General features: G+C 38.3%; 1 protein-coding gene across 5 annotated transcripts in view; it reads right to left on the reverse strand.

The window, feature by feature from the left end:
* Positions 1–6,410: 6,410 nt before the first annotated feature.
* Positions 6,411–19,387, reverse strand: part of SPC25 (SPC25 component of NDC80 kinetochore complex) — a 35,568-nt gene continuing 22,591 nt past the window's right edge. For all 5 annotated transcript variants that reach the window (XM_067027524.1, XM_059053969.2, XM_067027525.1 and 2 more), the window contains exons 6-7: positions 8,310–8,408; positions 6,411–6,562 (exon numbers count right to left, since the gene is read on the reverse strand). In XM_067027524.1, coding sequence (XP_066883625.1) covers positions 6,438–6,562; positions 8,310–8,408 — 224 coding nt within the window. In that variant the 3' untranslated portion in view covers positions 6,411–6,437. The remainder of the gene's footprint in view (positions 6,563–8,309; positions 8,409–19,387) is intronic.

Consider the following 19,387-nt stretch of genomic DNA (forward strand, 5'->3'; position numbering starts at 1 on the left):
AACCCATTCTATTATTCTCCAGCCCCCTACCTCTGTTTATTTTTTTTTTAACTTGTCAAATTTTATATTTTCACAAAGGAAATTTTCAAACCAAGGTACATATATTTTTTTATACTCTGCACCATTACACTCCTAGAGCAGGATATAACTAACACATAGAGATATTTATAGATACAGATATCAGACCCGAAGGAGCTCAAGTAAAATCTGTTATGTGAGACATACCTTACGGCCTAGAAGAACAAATCAGAAGTTTTTTAGTTGCTCCGCGGCATGTGGGATCTTCCCGGACCAGGGCACGAACCCGTGTCTCCTGCATCGGCAGGCGGATTCTCAACCACTGCGCCACCAGGGAAGCCCTGAATCAGAAGTTTTAACGTCATCCTAATGGTGTATTAATGAAGACTTTCCACACATAGAAAGGAGGCTGAATAATAGGCCATTAGACCATGAACAGAGATTCTGAATTTATATTTCCTCTTCATCTGACTTCTTTCCATTAAGCCTTGATGGATAAAAAATTGTATAGCAATTGACTGTAGCCTACACTCGATCATTTGTATAGAGAAAGTGATGATAATGGTGGTTGGGCCCTGAAACTCTTTGGAAGTAATTTTTAAAGAAAAGGGCCTCTCTTTCTTCATAAAGCAGTTTTACTTTGTAAAGACATAAATGGTTTTCCTGGTTTAAAATGTTGCTGCAAATCCTTTTTGCATGTGTGATATGTAATTTTTAAACTTCAAAGAAATACTATAGTCTTAAACCAAATAAAAATACAAATGTTGGGGATAACAGAGTTGGATATCTTCTTAGAAGGGCAAGAACTTTCTGGCAGGACAGGTACAGATGGTACTCCTTAGATTTAGGTAAAAATTAAGTGCATATTGGGAAGACTAATGATGTTCCCAAGTCTTCCACAGAGAATAAAATAATTTTTAATATGAATACTTTTAAACTTTTAATTGGGCTTTCATAATTATACTCCACTAGGCAATTTTCATATGTCAGGAAGTTTTTAGCAACATTAACAACCTGAAATATAGGCAGTAGAGGGAGGTCTACTGAGGGAGCCAGATTTTCACTAAAAATATCAAAAGCATTACTCTGTCTTATTTCAGGTAGAGTAAAAGCTTACTATCCATTATCCTGTCAACCAGAAAGATTTTTTTTTTGCATTTTCAATTACTCATAATAATATTCACAATGAATATTATCCATTTGGATCCATCAAAAATATGATATTCAGTTTGGGTTAAATTTTATTATACAGTATCATAAGGCTTTACCTGATTAGTAATTCTAGCATAATGTAACTTTGTTCCAGCTTCCAAGAAAAAGTCTCTCCTCCCCCAAAGTCTTGATGGCCTTGCGGGTAATCAGCCTAATCTGGAGAATCAAAATAACAACATATCCCATTGTTAGTAGGAAAAATGTCTAACCCAGGAAAGATGGGCCTGGGGGCAGGGGATCATGAGAAGTTGGGGTTTTGAAGGGTCAATAGAAGTTACCATACAGAGTGGTTGGGGCACTATCACTCTGTCACTTCAATACTAAAAAGACAATGAGCCCTTTTCCTCAAAGAGCCCTTACTCTCTCTTCTGAAAGGGAAACAGACCGGTAAACACAATACACTGTGATAAATGCTATAATAGGAGTATATCAAGAAGGTTATGAGAACATTTAGGAGGGGCATTCATTAGGATCAAGGAAGTCAGGGAAAGTCCAAACTGAGCAGGAGTCAGGCAAGTGAGAAGGGTGAGGTGAATGCTGTGGGCAGGTAAGAAAGTACAGCACGTAACCCCTGGAAAATACACATGTAAAAAATTGATTACATACGAGGACACAAAGTAAGACTCTAGAAATTGTGTGACCACAATGTAAGTTAGAAATCATTAAGAAAAGGTTAAGCGAAAAAACCCTGTGTTTGGAGAACACATATGTATGTGTCCCTGCACACATACAAACGCACATGTGCACACACACACACTTCTAAATAACACATGGACAAAGAATAAATCTTAATGGAAAATTTTAAATGTTAGAAATAAAAAATAAGAAAGTTACTACATATTAAAACCTATAATTTCAGGAAAGCAGCTTAAAAATACTATAAGAAAAAGGAGAAAGGCTAAAATTAATGAATTAAGCATCCTAATTATGAATTTATGAAAACATCAGAAACAACCTAAAGCGAATAAAAGAAATGAAAAGATCAGAAATTAATGAAATATAAAACAAAATAAGGGGTTGAACAAAGCTATTCATTGGTTCTTTGAAAGGATTAATCAACTGAGCAAACCTCTAGCAAAATTAAGAAAGCCATAAAAAAATATTACTTCTAAGAAAAAAGTAGACATACTACAGATGCAGTAGCTATCAAAAACTAAAATTATATATTAACAACTTTATACCAATTAATTTGCAAAAAATGTCAGCAAAAGAGATAAATTTCTGAAAAACGTATGCCTTATCAAAACTCAGGAAGAAATAGAATAACTGAATAATTCAGTAGCTATTAAAAAAATTTAACAAGCATTTTTCTAAAAACATCTTCCTACAAAGAAAACATAGGCCCACATAGTTTTATATGTGAGTTCAAAACAGAAAGTCTTATTCAAACTTTTTCAGGAAATAGAAAAAAAGGAACACATCTCAACTATTTTCAATGGTCTAGGACCTAGGATAACTGTGTCTCCAACATCCCGTGAAGTTTATACAAAGGAAAATTAAAAGCCAATCTAATTCAAGACTATAGATGTAAAAATTTAAAACAAAAGTTTCACAAACTGAATCCAACATTATTAAAAACAAAACAAAACAAAAAAGATTGCACACCATGACTAAGTTGGATTTATTCTAGGAAGGCAAGTTTAATTCAACTTCTTTTTTAAGCCTATTAATATAAATCACCTCATTGGCAGATACAAGATGAAAATCTATAAAGATACAGAAAAACATGACAAAATTCAACAAACATTCATGATAATTACTTTTAGTTAACTGAAAGTAGAAGAAAACTTTCTTGGCCTGGTCAACAAAAAAGAGAACAGCAAGTTTGGGAAACTACACATAGTGTAGTCTGGCCTGATAGAAAATTGATGCTCAGAAGATTAAATGACTTGCCTAACATCATGTATCCATTTTAATAGTAGAGCAAAGACTCGACCAGATCTTAATCCTCAAATCTTTCTACATTACCAATGTTGGGGCTGGAAAGCAGAATTTTTCACAAAAAAAGAGTATTCAAGATTTACCATTATACAGATCACATTTATTTGATCTCAAACATTGCCACTTTCTGAATTTTTGTAAAAATCTATCCAACTGAGTAAAATAACTTCATCCTTGAAGTTTTTCCCTTTGTTGGACCTTAGCTTCAGCAGCTACCTCCAGCTTGCTTGGTTGCTAAGAGAAAATGATGACATGTGTCTAAACTCCAAACATTCTTCACATATTTCACCATACATTGTTCATACTTCACACTACAATATTTTTAATGATACCAAGAAAGGAGCTGATTTAAACAGCTCATATACTCTCCAGTTTACTTACTTAACTGACGGACTCGATGAAACCCTTGTCTTTACTCAGAAGGTCTTATTCTCAATTAGCTTTGTCATTTAGTCAAGAATTGCCTGTAGAAATATCTTTACCTTCTAAGAATTTCTGGACATCTCAGCAACATGCCTGTAGGTATAACTGAACAAGTCAGCTCCTTTTCAAAGATGTAATTTAAATTTCCCATTAAATAATCCTATATTGAGTCTAGAAATGTGTTTGACATTAACAAATACTAAGCTTCTACTATGTGTTAGATACTATGCTAGGGTGATACTAGGCACTTCACTGTCATGGTACACAAATTAAAATATAACATTGTCTCTGTACAAGAATCCTCTGAAGTGGAAGAGAAGCAACACATTCTAATCCTCATTAGCTGGGAAATCGAAACTTTAAATCCACTAGCAGTACATTTTAGCAGATTTTGTGCTGATTCTGTTTTTTTAACTTAATTAGTGATTGAGTTTAATTTTAGAGGGCTTGTTGTTCCATTTTATTACAAAATGTGGAATAGGTTAGTCCACCTGATTTGGATTCCAGTTCAGTTTTACTACTTGTGTGCATTTGTTTCGCATTTAAGAAAATCTCTTATCTATGTATCTTGTGCTTTATTTCCATTATCAGGAAGGCTGTAAATGCTTAAAAGTATTATTTCTTATTTACAGCATCCTAAATAAAATGGATAGAGCAAATTTAATGGAATAGCTTGGTTTACCTCTCACATGTATTCAAAGCGCAATTTTCATAATGTACCAAACTTTAAAATTTAAGCTAATATACTAATAATGTTGGCTCCAGAATATTCCTAGGTTGGCACAGAGCAAACCTCAAAAATTAGGGCATTTATATTTGATTGAACAGATAAAGACTTACGCATAAGTCAACAGCCCTCCATCCACTCCATCCCATAAAGACCTGGGTTGATAAGTGCAGCCTGAATACCTAGAGATGGTTCTCAGTGAGTCACTTGGGTTCTGAAGGCCAGGTACTAAGGATCCAGACAAAACATATTCCCCTGCTTTTTTTTTTCTTAATCATTATACTTCTATAGAAACAAAAAAGCAAAATTATGTTATAAAAATTCAAATTTGTAAAAGCAAACGAAAAACAAAAATAAATTCAAATTTGTATAGAATCTTTGTTGAGAATTCTGTCTTCACATACTTTCTCTGCAATATAGCATAGAAAGGCATAAGGTAGAGTCTAGGTGAAGTTCATGGGTTAGGTGCCAGAATGCCACCTGGGTTTGAATCCCAACTCTAACACTTCCCAGCTATCTGACTTGAAGTTACTTACACTCTCTGTGCCTTGGATTCCTTATCTGTAGAACTAGGTTATGGATAGTACCTACCTCACAGGTTGTTGAGGGAATATAAATGAGGTGACATCTGTAAAGGCCTTATGCTGGGCACATAAGAAGAGTTAAGAAAGTACTAACTATTATTCTAAGGTGGCCAGCCCTAACCAATTCCCAATTCCAATTTTGGAATGAATCAGCTTTCCAGGTGAGAAAACAAATTAATATAAATTTCTATGGCTTAAGGCCCTTTGTTTGGTATGAGAGTGCACTTTATTCATACATCTGACCTTGGATCCCAGCTGCAAAGCTGGTTCCTATGCTATCCTTTTGTGCTATCCTTTCCTGCCACGTGGTCTCATTCAGCGGTCTTATCCCACCCCCACACCCCAGTTAGAAGAAGTGAAGAATGGTGGTCCTTGAGGAGAAATGGACCTAAGTGCGGAGCTACCCATTTAGTCTCTCATCCCGTCTTCATTTCTCTAACTTGCAGGTGAAGAGGATCTTTCAGAATCAATGCCTCGTGCCTTCTCACTGTATGGTTCAAAACATTGTATCAAGAATTTGTGGTATGAGACATGGTTTTCCTCTAGTTTCAATGAATGAAAATCTTTTCTTAAGTTCTGTTTGTTCCTTGAGAATATATTTCAAGCAGTAAATATGTACTCACTATAGTAGTCATCTGCTATTTTTTTCTGTTAAACATGTAGTGTCTATTTCCATTTAGAGAACTACAACATCCCTACTTTTAGCTCAGTTTTCGAGGTTAATCTACCTCCAGACCTGGGTTTCCTAGGCATGAGAGGCCACTGAGGGAGTGCTCTGAAACTCCTTCCAACCCTAACTAGACAACTGGCCTAAACTTTTCCCCCAGACTGCAGGGAGAAGACAGCAGTAGCTGGAAGCACAAAGGCCACTGCTCCATGGTTTTTAGGTGTGCCCAAGATATCCTGAGAGGTGTAGTATGTGGCTTCCACTAAAGCCACCAGACCTAAATACAACAGAATTTATAAAGAAAGAATGGTGACAAAAATGAAATCTTAGAAGAAGCTGATCGAGTTCTAGTTCGTACTGAATAGACTCCAAAGATGGCAAATTTATATCCAGACCACGACTAACCAGTATATTATAAAATGAAAATTGGTTATAAATTTTCTATATTTGGATTTTCAAAATTAGATCCTTTTCTAAAAGACATTTTAGAATACTGCCAATCTTCTTCTGATGTAAAGATTTGTCCTGTATTTTAACTGTAGATCCCACTTGGTTTAAGATAAAAATATTCTTTCCTTTATGATATTAGGATAATAATATTTATTTTGTGAAGTACATTTTATAAATTGCAAACCTTAGGTTGGGCCCACCCCCTCTCATTTTTTATTATTACTGGTTCATGACCTCCAAAAGCCTGACTTTATAAATCTTCTCTCCTAAGATTTTAATTTAAATAATTTACAGAAATCAGCACACAGAAATGTTATAAAAATACAAACGGATTATAGACAAACAAGGAATAATGAGACCTTTTTTAAAAAGAGAAACACAATAGGGATAACGGTTTTTATATACTATTTATATATTAATTATAAACAATAGCAGTAAAAGCTTTCCTAACATTGGCAAGAAAAGCAGAAAAATTGTTGGTCTTCCTTACATTTTCTTGAAATTCTGCGAGGCACTCAAGATGAGGAGCACTATCTGACACTAGAAGGGGGAAAAAAAAAGAAATTTGAATGAGTTTTTTAAGAGAAGAGAAGTATTTCTAACTTAGATGCTCTCATCTGATTCAAGTCATTTCAATTCCATTTTATTGAAATGCTTTCAGCATAGAATGATAGATACACTTGATTTTTGTATCCTATCTTTTAGACCTTTCCTATGTTTAATCTCAAAATATTCAAGTGTTAAGTACTACAATCTTGCTTTAAATTTAAACAGAAGGTAATCAAGGGATTGAAGAGCTTAGAGACACAGAACAGCATGCCACTTCCTGTACATTTTGTTTTAACTATTGAAAATATTTTAACAATTTTTTTTTGAACTGTTGTCAGTTTTCTCTGCAAAATTTGGCCTTAATTCTAATTTCTGGTCACTGGATCAAAAAAAGAACAACTTTCAACGCCAACCCTTAATAACTTACAGATGTGGAAAGAAATATCTGAAGTTTTACAAGTGAAATGGGGGTCATTAGAAAATGCAGTTGCTATTCCCAAAGTGGTATTTACATGGCCTAGTAATCAAATGAGACTCAAAAGACAAAGAACAATATGACCTCGAATGCAGTTGCACCAGTTGGTACACACTGGGAGCAAGTCTCCAGTAAAGGTGGTCAAAGGAAAGGAATGATTCAACTTTCTCTACCGTCAATCTTGTCCTTTGTCCGAGAAGAAATTCAACCATATCAGATTTCCAGCTCTTTGGTAGAGACTGCTTAGGAAACAATGCACATGACCAAAGCAGAGAAAGAACAGCAAAGAGTGCTTGGTTCAAAATTGATACTGTAGATTCTATTTTAATACATTATCAAATATTGTGATACTACCTAGCAATAGAGGTTATCCAAGTTGGTGAAAACTGAGGAGCTAGGTAGGTTTGGGGGTTTGCTTTTTAAAATTTAGCACCCATTATCAGATTAGAAGATATTTACCTGTAAAATAAAAAATCAAACACTTGTACCTGAACTAGATTCTTAAAATATAAATTTCATTAGAATAGGAACTGAGTCACTAGAACACATTAGGGAGCCAACTCAGCAGTTTACCTGAGCGTCTGTCTGCTATAAATGCTTTAAGATGAGAACATAGGTATAAAGAGTTAAGAACCATTTTTCTGAATTCCAATAAGTTAAGGACTACTTTAAAGGGGGCCTTAGAATAATAAAAAGAGATAAATATATTTCCATTCTCTTCTTGTTCACACTATCGCCAAACATATATTTCCCATGCATCAAAGCCCTTCTGGCCTGCTGCAGAATCAGTAACTAAGCTAAATTATCAACGTTCGGGATTTTCAGGATAGGATAATCTGGAGGGAGTGGGGGTGTTAAATGATCACATTCTGACTTTACATTCAATTTTAAAACCACCTACTGAGATAACTTACAATATCCACATTTAGGCAGTCGTAACCTTTATAGCGTTAGCTTTGTTTTAAATTCTCTAAGAGAATAATTCATACTTGCATATGAAATGCAGTGATCTTTGGTCTTTTAAGTCCTTTAGCTACTGTGGCACTGTGCCATCCTGAAGAAAAGTTACTTATTAAGGCTCCTGGATAATATCTATAACAAAACTATACTCATTGCCTTTAGAAGACAATATCCCAAGAAGCAAGACTGGAAAAAAGGCAACAGCTTGTGGGACTACTTGCCTTCACATTACTTTATATTCTAAGTCAAATAACATTCTGGGATGCCAATCTTAAGTACCAGTTAAGAGACAGGAGTACATACCTTCATAGTCCCTTGCTTCATTTAGGCTCAGGGAAAACATAAATGGGCTCTCAGGATGCTTAGGGTCAATATTAGTGAATATAAACTGCAACTTATCACCTGAAAAAAGGGATTAAAATTTTTAGTATGAGAATTATTTTACTGTGCCAAAGCTCTCAATGGAGATGAGCTTTCTTACCTCCATCTCTGATCAATATCCACGTTGCTAAGTACATATATTCACTTAACCAATGTCTCCAAACGTACAAGTTACAAATTAACTTTGAAATGCACTGTAGTTTAAATATGACCAAAAGCACAAGCAACAACAACAAAAATAGATAAATTGGACTTCATCAAAATTTAAAAATTAAAAACTTTGCCCTTAAAAGGACACTATCAGGGAGCGAGAAGATGGCGGAAGAGTAAGACGCGGGGATCACTCTTCCTCCTCACAGATACATCAGAAATACATCTACACGTGGAACTTCTCCTATAGAACACCCACCGAACGCTGGCAGAAGACCTCAGACCTCAGACCTCAGGCAAGAAACCCCCCCACGTACCTTGTTAGGGCAAAAGAAAAAAGAATAAACAGAGACAAAAGAATAGGGACGGGACCTGCACCAGTGGGAGGGAGCCGAGAGGGAGGAAAGGTTCCCGCACACTAGAAGCCCCTTCATGGGCGGAGACTGCGGGTGGCGGAGTGGGAAGCTTCAGAGCGGCGGAGGAGACCACAGCCAACAGGGTGCGGAGGGCAAAGCGGAGAGATTTCCGCACGGAGGATCGGTGCCGATCAGCACTCACCAGCCCGAGAGGCTTGTCTGCTCATCCGCCGCGGCGGGCGGGGCTGGGAACTGAGCCTCGGGCGGATCCCAGGGAAAGGTCTGGAGCTGGCAGAGCGAAAACAGCCTGAAGGGGTTAGCGCACCACGGCTGGCCGGGAGGGAGTTCGGGAGAAGTCTGGAGCTGCCGAAGAGGCAAGAGACCTTTTCTTCCCTCTTTACCTCCTGCGGCGCGAGGAGAGGGGTTTAAGCGCGCCGCTTAAAGGAGCTCCAGAAACGGGCGCGGAGCTGCCGAAGAGACAAGAGACTTTTTCTTGCCTCTTCGCTTCCTGGGGCGCGAGGAAAGGGAATTAAGGGCACCACATAAAGGAGCCCCAGAAACGGGCGCGAGCTGCGGCTGTCGGCGCGGACAACAGAGACGGGTGTGGGGCGCTACGGTTGCTGCTGCCGCCACCAAGAGGCCTGTGTGCGAGCGCAGGTCACTCTCCACACCGCCCCTCCCGGGAGCCTGTGCAGCCCGCCAGCACCGGGGTCCCGGGATCCTGGGACAGCTTCCCCGGGAAAACGCGCGGCGCGCCTCGGGCCGGTACAGCGTCACGCCGGCCTCTGCCGCCGCGGACTCGCCCCACATCCGTGCCCCCCCACCCACCGCCTGAGTGAGCCAGAGCCCCCGAATCAACTGCTCCGTTAACGCTGCTCCTTTGACCCCGCCCTCTCTGAGCGAAGGGCAGACGCCCTCGGACGACCTGCGCACAGAGGCGGGGCCAGGTCCAGGGCTGAGCCCCAGGAGCTGTGCGAACAAAGAGAGGGGGTGGTCCCTCCCAGCAGCCTCAGAAACAGCAGGTTAAAGCTCCACAGTCAGCTTGAAGTGCCCTGCATCTGTGGAAAACCTGAATAGACAGCGAAATATCCCAGGTTGAGGAAGTGGACTTTGGGAGCAAGATATACTATTATTTTCCCCTTTTTTCTTTTTGTGAGTGTGTATGTGGGTGCTGCTGTGTGAGATTTTGTCTGTGTAGCTTTGTTTTCACCATTTGTCCTGGGGTTAGACCGACCTTTTTTTTTTTTTTTCTTTAATAGAAATTTTTCTTCTTAATAATTATTTTGTTATTTTAATAACTGTATTTTACCCTACTTTATTTTGTCTTCTCCCCTTTCTTTCTTCCTTTCTTCCCTCCTTTTCCTATTTCCCTTCTTCCTTCCTTCCTCCCTTCCTTCCTTCCTCCCTTCCTTCGTTTATTCCCTCCTTCCTTCCTTTCTTTATTCCCTCCTTCCTTCCTCCCTTCCTTTCTTCCTCCCTCCCTTCCTTCCTTTATTCCCTCCTTCCTTCCACCCTTCCTTTCTTCCTCCCTCCCTTCCTTCCTTTATTCCCTCCTTCCTTCCTCCCTTCCTTTCTTCCTCCCTCCCTTCCTTTCTTCCTCCCTCTCTTCCTTTATTCCTCCCTCCCTTCTTTATTCCCTCCTTCCTTCTTCCCTTCCTTTCTTCCTCCCTCTCTTCCTTTCTTTATTCCCTCCTTCCTTCCTCCCTTCCTTTCTTCCTCCCTCCCTTCCTTTCTTTATTCCCTCCTTCCTTCCTCCCTTCCTTTCTTCCTCCCTCCCTTCCTTCCTTTATTCCCTCCTTCCTTCCTCCCTCCCTTCCTTTCTTTATTCCCTCCTTCCTTCCTCCCTTCCTTTCTTCCTCCCTCCCTTCCTTTCTTTATTCCCTCCTTCCTTCCTCCCTTCCTTTCTTCCTCCCTCCCTTCCTTTTATTCCCTCCTTCCTTCCTCCCTTCCTTTCTTCCTCCCTCCCTTCCTTTCTTTATTTCCTCCTTCCTTCCTCCCTTCCTTTCTTCCTCCCTCCCTTCCTTTCTTCCTTCCTTCCCTCCCTTCCTCCTTTCTTCCTTCCTTTCTTGACTTTCTACTTTTTTCTCCCTTTTGTTTTGAGCCGTGTGGATTAAAGGATCTTGGCACTCCAGCCAGGTGTCAAGGCTGTGTCTCTGAGGTGGGAGAACTAACCTCAGGACACTGGTCCACAAGAGACCTCTCAGCTCCACGTAATATCAAATGGCGAAAATCTCCCAGAGATCTCCATCTCAACACCAAGACCCAGATTCACTCAAGGACCAGCAACAAACAGTGCTGGACACCCTATCCCCAACAAAGAGCGAGACAGGTCTACAGCCCCATCCATTAGCAGAGAGGCGGCCTAGAATCACAGTAAGGCTACCGACATCCCCATACACGCCCCCAGACGTGGACCTACCCACCAGGGAGACGGGATCCAGCCTCATCAACCAGAACAGGGGAACTGGTCCCCCCAACCAGGAAACCTGCTCAACCCACTGAACCAACCTCAGCCACTGGGGACAGCCACCAAAAATAGATAGAAATTCGAACCTGCAGCCTGCAAAAGGGAGACCCCCAAACATAGTAAGATAAGCAAAATGAGAAGACAGAAAAACACACAGCAGATGAAGGAACAAGATAAAAACACACCAGACCTAACAGATGAAGAGGAAATAGCCAATCTACCTGAAAGAGAATTTAGAATAATGATGGTGAAGATGATGCAAAATCTTGGAAATAGAATAGACAAATTGCAAGAATCAGTTAACAAGGACCTAGAAGAAATAAAGAGGAAGCAAGAAACGATGAGCAACACAATAAATGAAATGAAAAATACTCTAGACGGGATCAGTAGCAGAATAACTGAGGCAGAAGGACAGATAAGTGACCTGGAAGATAAAATAGTGGAAATAACTACTGCAGAGCAGAAGAAAGAAAAAAGAATGAAAAGAACTGAGGACAGTCTCAGAGATCTCTGGGACAACATTAAACGCACCAACATTCGAATCATAGGGGTCCCAGAAGAAGAAGAGAAAAAGAAAGGGACTGAGAAAATATTTGAAGAGATTATAGTTGAAAACTTCCCTAATATAGGAAAGGAAATAGTCAACCAAGTCCAGGAAGCACAGAGAGTCCCATACAGGATAAACCCAAGGATAAACACGCTGAGACACATAATAATCAAACTGTCAAAAATTAAATACAAAGAAAACATATTAAAAGCAGCAAGGGAAAAACAACAAATAACACACAAGGGAATCCCCATAAGGCTAACATCTGATCTTTCAGCAGAAACTCTACAAGCCAGAAGGGAGTGGCAGGACATATTTAAAGTGATGAAGGAAAAAAACCTACAACCAAGACTACTCTACCCAGCAAGGATCTCATTCAGATTTGATGGAGAAATTAAAACCTTTACAGACAAGCAAAAGCTGAGAGAGTTCAGCACCACCAAACCAGCTTTACAACAAATGCTAAAGGAACTTCTCTAAGCAAGAAACATAAGAGAAGGAAAAGACCTACAAGAACAACCTGAAACAATTAAGTAAATGGTAATAGGAACGCACATATCAATAATTACCTTAAATGTAAATGGATTAAATGCTCCCACCAAAAGACACAGACTGGCTGAATGGATACAAAAACAGGACCCATATATATGCTGTCTACAAGAGACCCACTTCAGACCTAGGGACACTTACAGGCTGAAAGTGAGGGGATGGAAAAAGATATTCCATGCAAATGGAAATCAGAAGAAAGCTGGAGTAGCAATTCTCATATCAGACAAAATAGACTTTAAAATAAAAACTATTACAAGAGACAAAGAAGGACACTATATAATGATCAAGGGATCGATCCATGAAGAAGATATAACAATTGTAAATATTTATGCACCCAACATAGGCGCACCTCAATACATAAGGCAAATACTAACAGCCATAAAAGGGGAAATCGACAGTAACACAATCATAGTAGGGGACTTTAACACCCCACTTTCACCCATGGACAGATCATCCAAAATGAAAATAAATAAAGAAACACAAGCTTTAAATGATACATTATACAAGATGGATTTACTTGATATTTATAGGACATTCCATCCAAAAACAACAGAATACACATTTTTCTCAAGTGCCCATGGAACATTCTCCAGGATAGATCATATCTTGGGTCACAAATCTAGCCTTGGCAAATTTAAGAAAATTGAAATCGTATCAAGTATCTTTTCTGACCACAACGCTATGAGACTAGATATCAATTACAGGAAAAGATCTGTAAAAAATACAAGCACATGGAGGCTAAACAATACACTACTTAATAACGCAGTGATCACTGAAGAAATCAAAGAGGAAATCAAAAAGTACTTAGAAACAAATGACAATGGAGACACGACGACCCAAAACCTATGGGATACAGCAAAAGCAGTTCTAAGAGGGAAGTTTATAGCAATACAATCATACCTTAAGAAACAGGAAGCAACTCGAATAAACAACTTAACTTTGCACCTAAAGCAATTAGAGAAGGAAGAACAAAAAAACCCCAAATTTAGCAGAAGGAAAGAAATCATAAAGATCAGATCAGAAATAAATGAAAAAGAAATGAAGGAAACAATAGCAAAGATCAATAAAAGTAAAAGCTGGTTCTTTGAGAAGATAAATAAAATTGATAAACCATTAGCCAGACTCATCAAGAAAAAAAGGGAGAAGACTCAAATCAATAGAATTAGAAATGAAAAAGGAGATGTAACAACTGACTCTGCAGAAATACAAAAGATTATTAGAGATTACTACAAGCAACTCTATGGCAATAAAATGGACAACCTGGAAGAAATGGACAAATTCTTAGAAATGCACAAGCTGCTGAGACTGAACCAGGAAGAAATAGAAAACATGAACAGACCAATCACAAGCACTGAAATTGAAACTGTGATTAAAAATCTTCCAACAAACAAAAGCCCAGGACCAGATGGCTTCACAGGCGAATTCTATCAAACATTTAGAGAAGAGCTAACACCTATCCTTCTCAAACTCTTCCAAAAGATAGCAGAGGTAGGAACACTCCCAAACTCATTCTACGAGGCCACCATCACCCTGATACAAAACCAGACAAAGACGTCACAAAGAAGGAAACCAAAGGCCAATATCACTGATGAACATAGATGCAAAAATCCTCAACAAAATACTAGCAAACAGAATCCAACAGCACAATAAAAGGATCATACACCATGATCAAGTGGGGTTTATTCCAGGAATGCAAGGATTCTTCAATATACGCAAATCAATCAACGTGATACACCATATCAACAAACTGAAGGAGAAAAACCATATGATCATCTCAATAGATGCAGAGAAAGCGTTTGACAAAATTCAACACCCATTTATGATAAAAACCCTGCAGAAAGTAGGCATAGAGGGAACTTTCCTCAATATAATAAAGGCAATATATGACAAACCCACAGCCAGCATTGTTCTCAATGGTGAAAAACTGAAACCATTTCCACTAAGATCAGGAACAAGACAAGGTTGCCCACTCTCACCACTCTTATTCAACATAGTTTTGGAAGTTCTAGCCACAGCAATTAGAGAAAATAAAGAAATAAAAGGAATCCAAATAGGAAAAGAAGAAGTAAAGCTGTCACTGTTTGCAGATGACATGATACTATATATAGAGAATACTAAGGATGCTACCAGAAAACTACTAGAACTAATCAATGAATTTGGTAAAGTAGCAGGATACAAAGTTAATGCACAGAAATCTCTGGCATTCTTATACACTAATGATGAAAAATCTGAGAGTGAAATTAAGAAAACACTCCCATTTACCATTGCAACAAAAAGAATAAAATATCTAGGAATAAACCTACCTAAGGAGACAAAAGACTTGTATGCAGAAAACTATAAGACACTATGAAAGAAATTAAAGATGATACAAATAGGTGGAGAAATATACCATGTTCTTGGATTGGAAGAATCAACATTGTGAAAATGACTCTAATACCCACAGCAGTCTACCGATTCAATGCAATCCCTATCAAACTACCACTGGCATTTTTCACAGAACTAGAACAAAAAATTTCACAATTTGTATGGAAACACAAAAGACCCCGAATAGCCAAAGCAATCTTGAGAACGAGAAATGGAGCTGGAGGAATTAGGCTCCCGGACTTCAGACTCTACTACAAGGCTACAGTAATCAAGACAATATGGTACTGGCACAAAAACAGAAATATAGATCAATGGAACAGGATAGAAAGCCCAGAGATAAACCCACACACATATGGTCACCTTATCTTTGATAAAGGAGGGAAGGATATACAGTGGAGAAAAGACAGCCTCTTCAATAAGTGGTGCTGGGAAAACTGGACAGCTACATGTAAAAGTATGAAATTAGAACACTCCCTAACACCACACACAAAAATAAACTCAAAATGGGTTAAAGACCTAAATGTAAGGCCAGACACTATCAAACTCTTAGAGGAAAACATAGGCAGAACACTATACGATATAAATCACAGCAAGATCCTTTTTGACCCATCTCCTAGAGAAATGGAAATAAAAACACAAATAAACAAATGGGACCTAATGAAACTTAAAAGCTTTTGCACAGCAAAGGATACCATAAACAAGACCAAAAGACAACCCTCAGAATGGGAGAAAATATTTGCAAATGAAGCAACTGACAAAGGATTAATTTCCAAAATTTATAAGCAACTCATACAGCTCAATAACAAAAAAACAAACAACCCAATCCAAAAATGGGCAGAAGAACTAAATAGACACTTCTCCAAAGAAGATATACAGATTGCTAACAAACACATGAAAGAATGCTCAACCTCATTAATCATTAGAGAAATGCAAATCAAAACTACAATGAGATATCATCTCACACCGGTCAGATTGGCCATCATCAAAACCTCTAGAAACAATAAATGCTGGAGAGGGTGTGGAGAAAAGGGAACCCTCTTGCACTGCTGGTGGGAATGTAAATTGATACAGCCGCTATGGAGAACAGTATGGAGGTTCCTTCAAAAACTACAAATAGAACTACCATACGACCCAGCAATCCCACTACTGGGCATATACCCTGAGAAAATCATAATTCAGAAAGACTCATGTACCAAAATGTTCATTGCAGCTCTATTTACAATAGCCAGGACATGGAAGCAACCTAAGTGTCCATCAACAGATGAATGGATAAAGAAGATGTGGCACATATATACAATGGAATATTACTCAGCCATAAAAAGAAATGAAACTGAGTTATTTATAATGAGGTGGATGGACCTGGAGTCTGTCATACAGAGTGAAGTAAGTCAGAAGGAGAAAAACAAATACCTTTTGCTAACACATATATATGGACTCTAAGGGAAAAAAATGTCATGAAGAGATTAGTGGTAGGACGGGAATAAAACACAGACTTACTCGAGCATGGACTTGAGGATATGGGGAGGGGGAAGGGTGGGCTGAGACGAAGTGAGAGAGTGGCAGGGACATATACACACTATCAAATGTAAATTAGATAGCTAGCGGGAAGCTGCTGCATAGCACAGGGAGATCACCTCTGTGCTTTGTGACCACCTAGAGGGGTGGGATAGGGAGGGTGGGAGAGAGGGTGATGCAAGAGGGAAGAGATATGGGAACATATGTATACGTATAACTGATTCAGTCTGTTGTAAAGGAAAAACTAACACACTATTGTAAAACAATTATACTCCAATAAAGATGTTAAAAAAAAAAAAAAAAACAAAGTTAATGCACAGAAATCTCTGGCATTCTTATACACTAATGATGAAAAATCTGAGAGTGAAATTAAGAAAACACTCCCATTTACCATTGCAACAAAAAGAATAAAATATCTAGGAATAAACCTACCTAAGGAGACAAAAGACTTGTATGCAGAAAACTATAAGACACTGATGAAAGAAATTAAAGATGATACAAATAGGTGGAGAAATATACCATGTTCTTGGATTGGAAGAATCAACATAGTGAAAATGACTGTATTACCCAAAGCAATATACAGATTCAATGCAATCCCTATCAAATTGCCACTGGCATTTTTTACAGAACTAGAAAAAAGAATTTCACAATTTGTATGGAAACACAAAAGACCCCGAATAGCCAAAGCAATCTTGAGAACGAAAAATGGAGCTGGAGGAATCAGGCTCCCTGACTTCAGACTATACTACAAGGCCACAGTAATCAAGACAGTATGGTACTGGCACAAAAACAGAAATATAGATCAATGGAACAGGATAGAAAGCCCAGAGATAAACCCACACACATATGGTCACCTTATCTTTGATAAAGGAGGCAAGAATATACATTGGAGAAAAGACAGCCTCTTCAATAAGTGGTGCTGGGAAAACTGGACAGCTACCTGTAGAAGTATGAAATTAGAACACTCCCTAACACCATACACAAAAATAAACTTAAAATGGGTTAAAGACCTAAATGTAAGGCCAGACACTATCAAACTCTTAGAGGAAAACATAGGCAGAACACTCTATGACATCAATCACAGCAAGATCCTTTTTGACCCATCTCCTAGAGAAATGGAAATAAAAACAAAAATAAACAAATGGGATCTAATGAAACTTAAAAGCTTTTGCACAGCAAAGGATACCATAAACAAGACCAAAAGACAACCCTCAGAATGGGAGAAAATATTTGCAAATGAAGCAACTGACAAAGGATTAATATCCAAAATTTATAAGCAACTCATGCAGCTCAATAACAAAAAAACAAACAGCCCAATCCAAAAATGGGCAGAAGAACTAAATAGACATTTCTCCAAAGAACATATACAGATAGCCAACAAACACATGAAAGAATGCTCAACCTCATTAATCATTAGAGAAATGCAAATCAAAACTACAATGAGATATCATCTCACACCGGCCAGATTGGCCATCATCAAAAACTCTAGAAACAATAAATGCTGGAGAGGGTGTGGAGAAAAGGGAACACTCTTGCACTGCTGGTGGGAATGTAAAATGATACAGCTACTATGGAGAACAGTATGGAGGTTCCTTAAAAAACTACAAATAGAACTACCATATGACCCAGCAATCCCACTACTGGGCATATACCCTGAGGAAACCATAATTCAAAAAGAGTCATGTACCAAAATGTTCATTGCAGCTCTATTTACGATAGCCAGGACATGGAAGCAACCTAAGTGTCCATCAACAGATGAATGGATAAAGAAGATGTGGCACATATATACAATGGAATATTACTCAGCCATAAAAAGAAATGAAACTGAGTTATTTGTAATGAGGTGGATAGACCTGGAATCTGTCATACAGAGTGAAGTAAGTCAGAAGGACAAAAACAAATACCGTATGCTAACACATATATATGGAATCTAAAAAAAAAAGTCATGAAGAGATTAGTGGTAGGAGGGAATAAAACACAGACCTACTAGAGCATGGACTTGAGGATATGGGGAGGGGGAAGGGTAAGCTGTGACGATGTGAGAGAGTGGCAGGGACATATACACACTACCAAATGTAAATTAGATAGCTAGTGGGAAGCTACAGCATAGCACAGGGAGTTCACCTCTGTACTTAGTGACCACCTAGAGGGGTGGGATAGGGAGGGAGGGAGGGAGGGTGACAAAAGAGGGAAGAGTTATGGGAACATATGTATATGTATAACTGATTCACTTTGTTGTAAAGGAGAAACTAACCCACTATTGTAAAACAGTTATACTCAAATAAAGATGTTAAAAAAAAAAAAAAAAAAAAGAGGACACTATCAAGAGAGTGAAAATACAACCCACGGAATGGGAGAAGATATCTGCAAATCATAGATCTGATATGGGTTTAATATACGATATATATGAAAAAAACTCCTACAACTGAACAACAAAAAGAAAAACCCAATTCAAAAATGGACAAAGGGACTTGAATAGGTATTTCGCCATAGAATATATACAAATGGCCACTAAGCACATGAAAAGATACTCCTTATCACTAATCACTGAGAAAATACAAACCAAAACTACAATGAGATACCATTTCACACCTACTAGGATGACTATAATAAAATAAATAAATAACAATGTGGGCAAAGATGTGGAGAAATTGGAGCCCTTGTACATTGCTGGTGGGAATGTAAAATGGTGCAGGTGCTGTAGGAAATACTTTGGCAGTTCCTCAAAAAATTTAAACAAAGAATTACATGACTCAGCAATTCCATCCTGCAGTATATACTCAAAAGAACTGAAAATAGAGACTCAAACAAGTAACTGCATGCAATGTTCACAGCAGCATTACTCACAGCAGCCAAAAGATGAGAGTAATCCGGTGTCCACCAACACATGAACGCATAAGCAAAATATGGTGTATATATACCCAATGGAATATTATTCACCCATAAAAAGGAATGATGTTTTGATACTTGCTACAACATAGATGAACCTTGAAAACATTATGCTTAGTGAAATAAGCCAGACACTGAAGGACAAATATTATATGATTCCACT

The sequence above is a fragment of the Kogia breviceps genome, chromosome 2, assembly GCF_026419965.1.
Source record: "Kogia breviceps isolate mKogBre1 chromosome 2, mKogBre1 haplotype 1, whole genome shotgun sequence".
Classification (NCBI taxonomy): Eukaryota; Metazoa; Chordata; class Mammalia; order Artiodactyla; family Physeteridae; genus Kogia; species Kogia breviceps.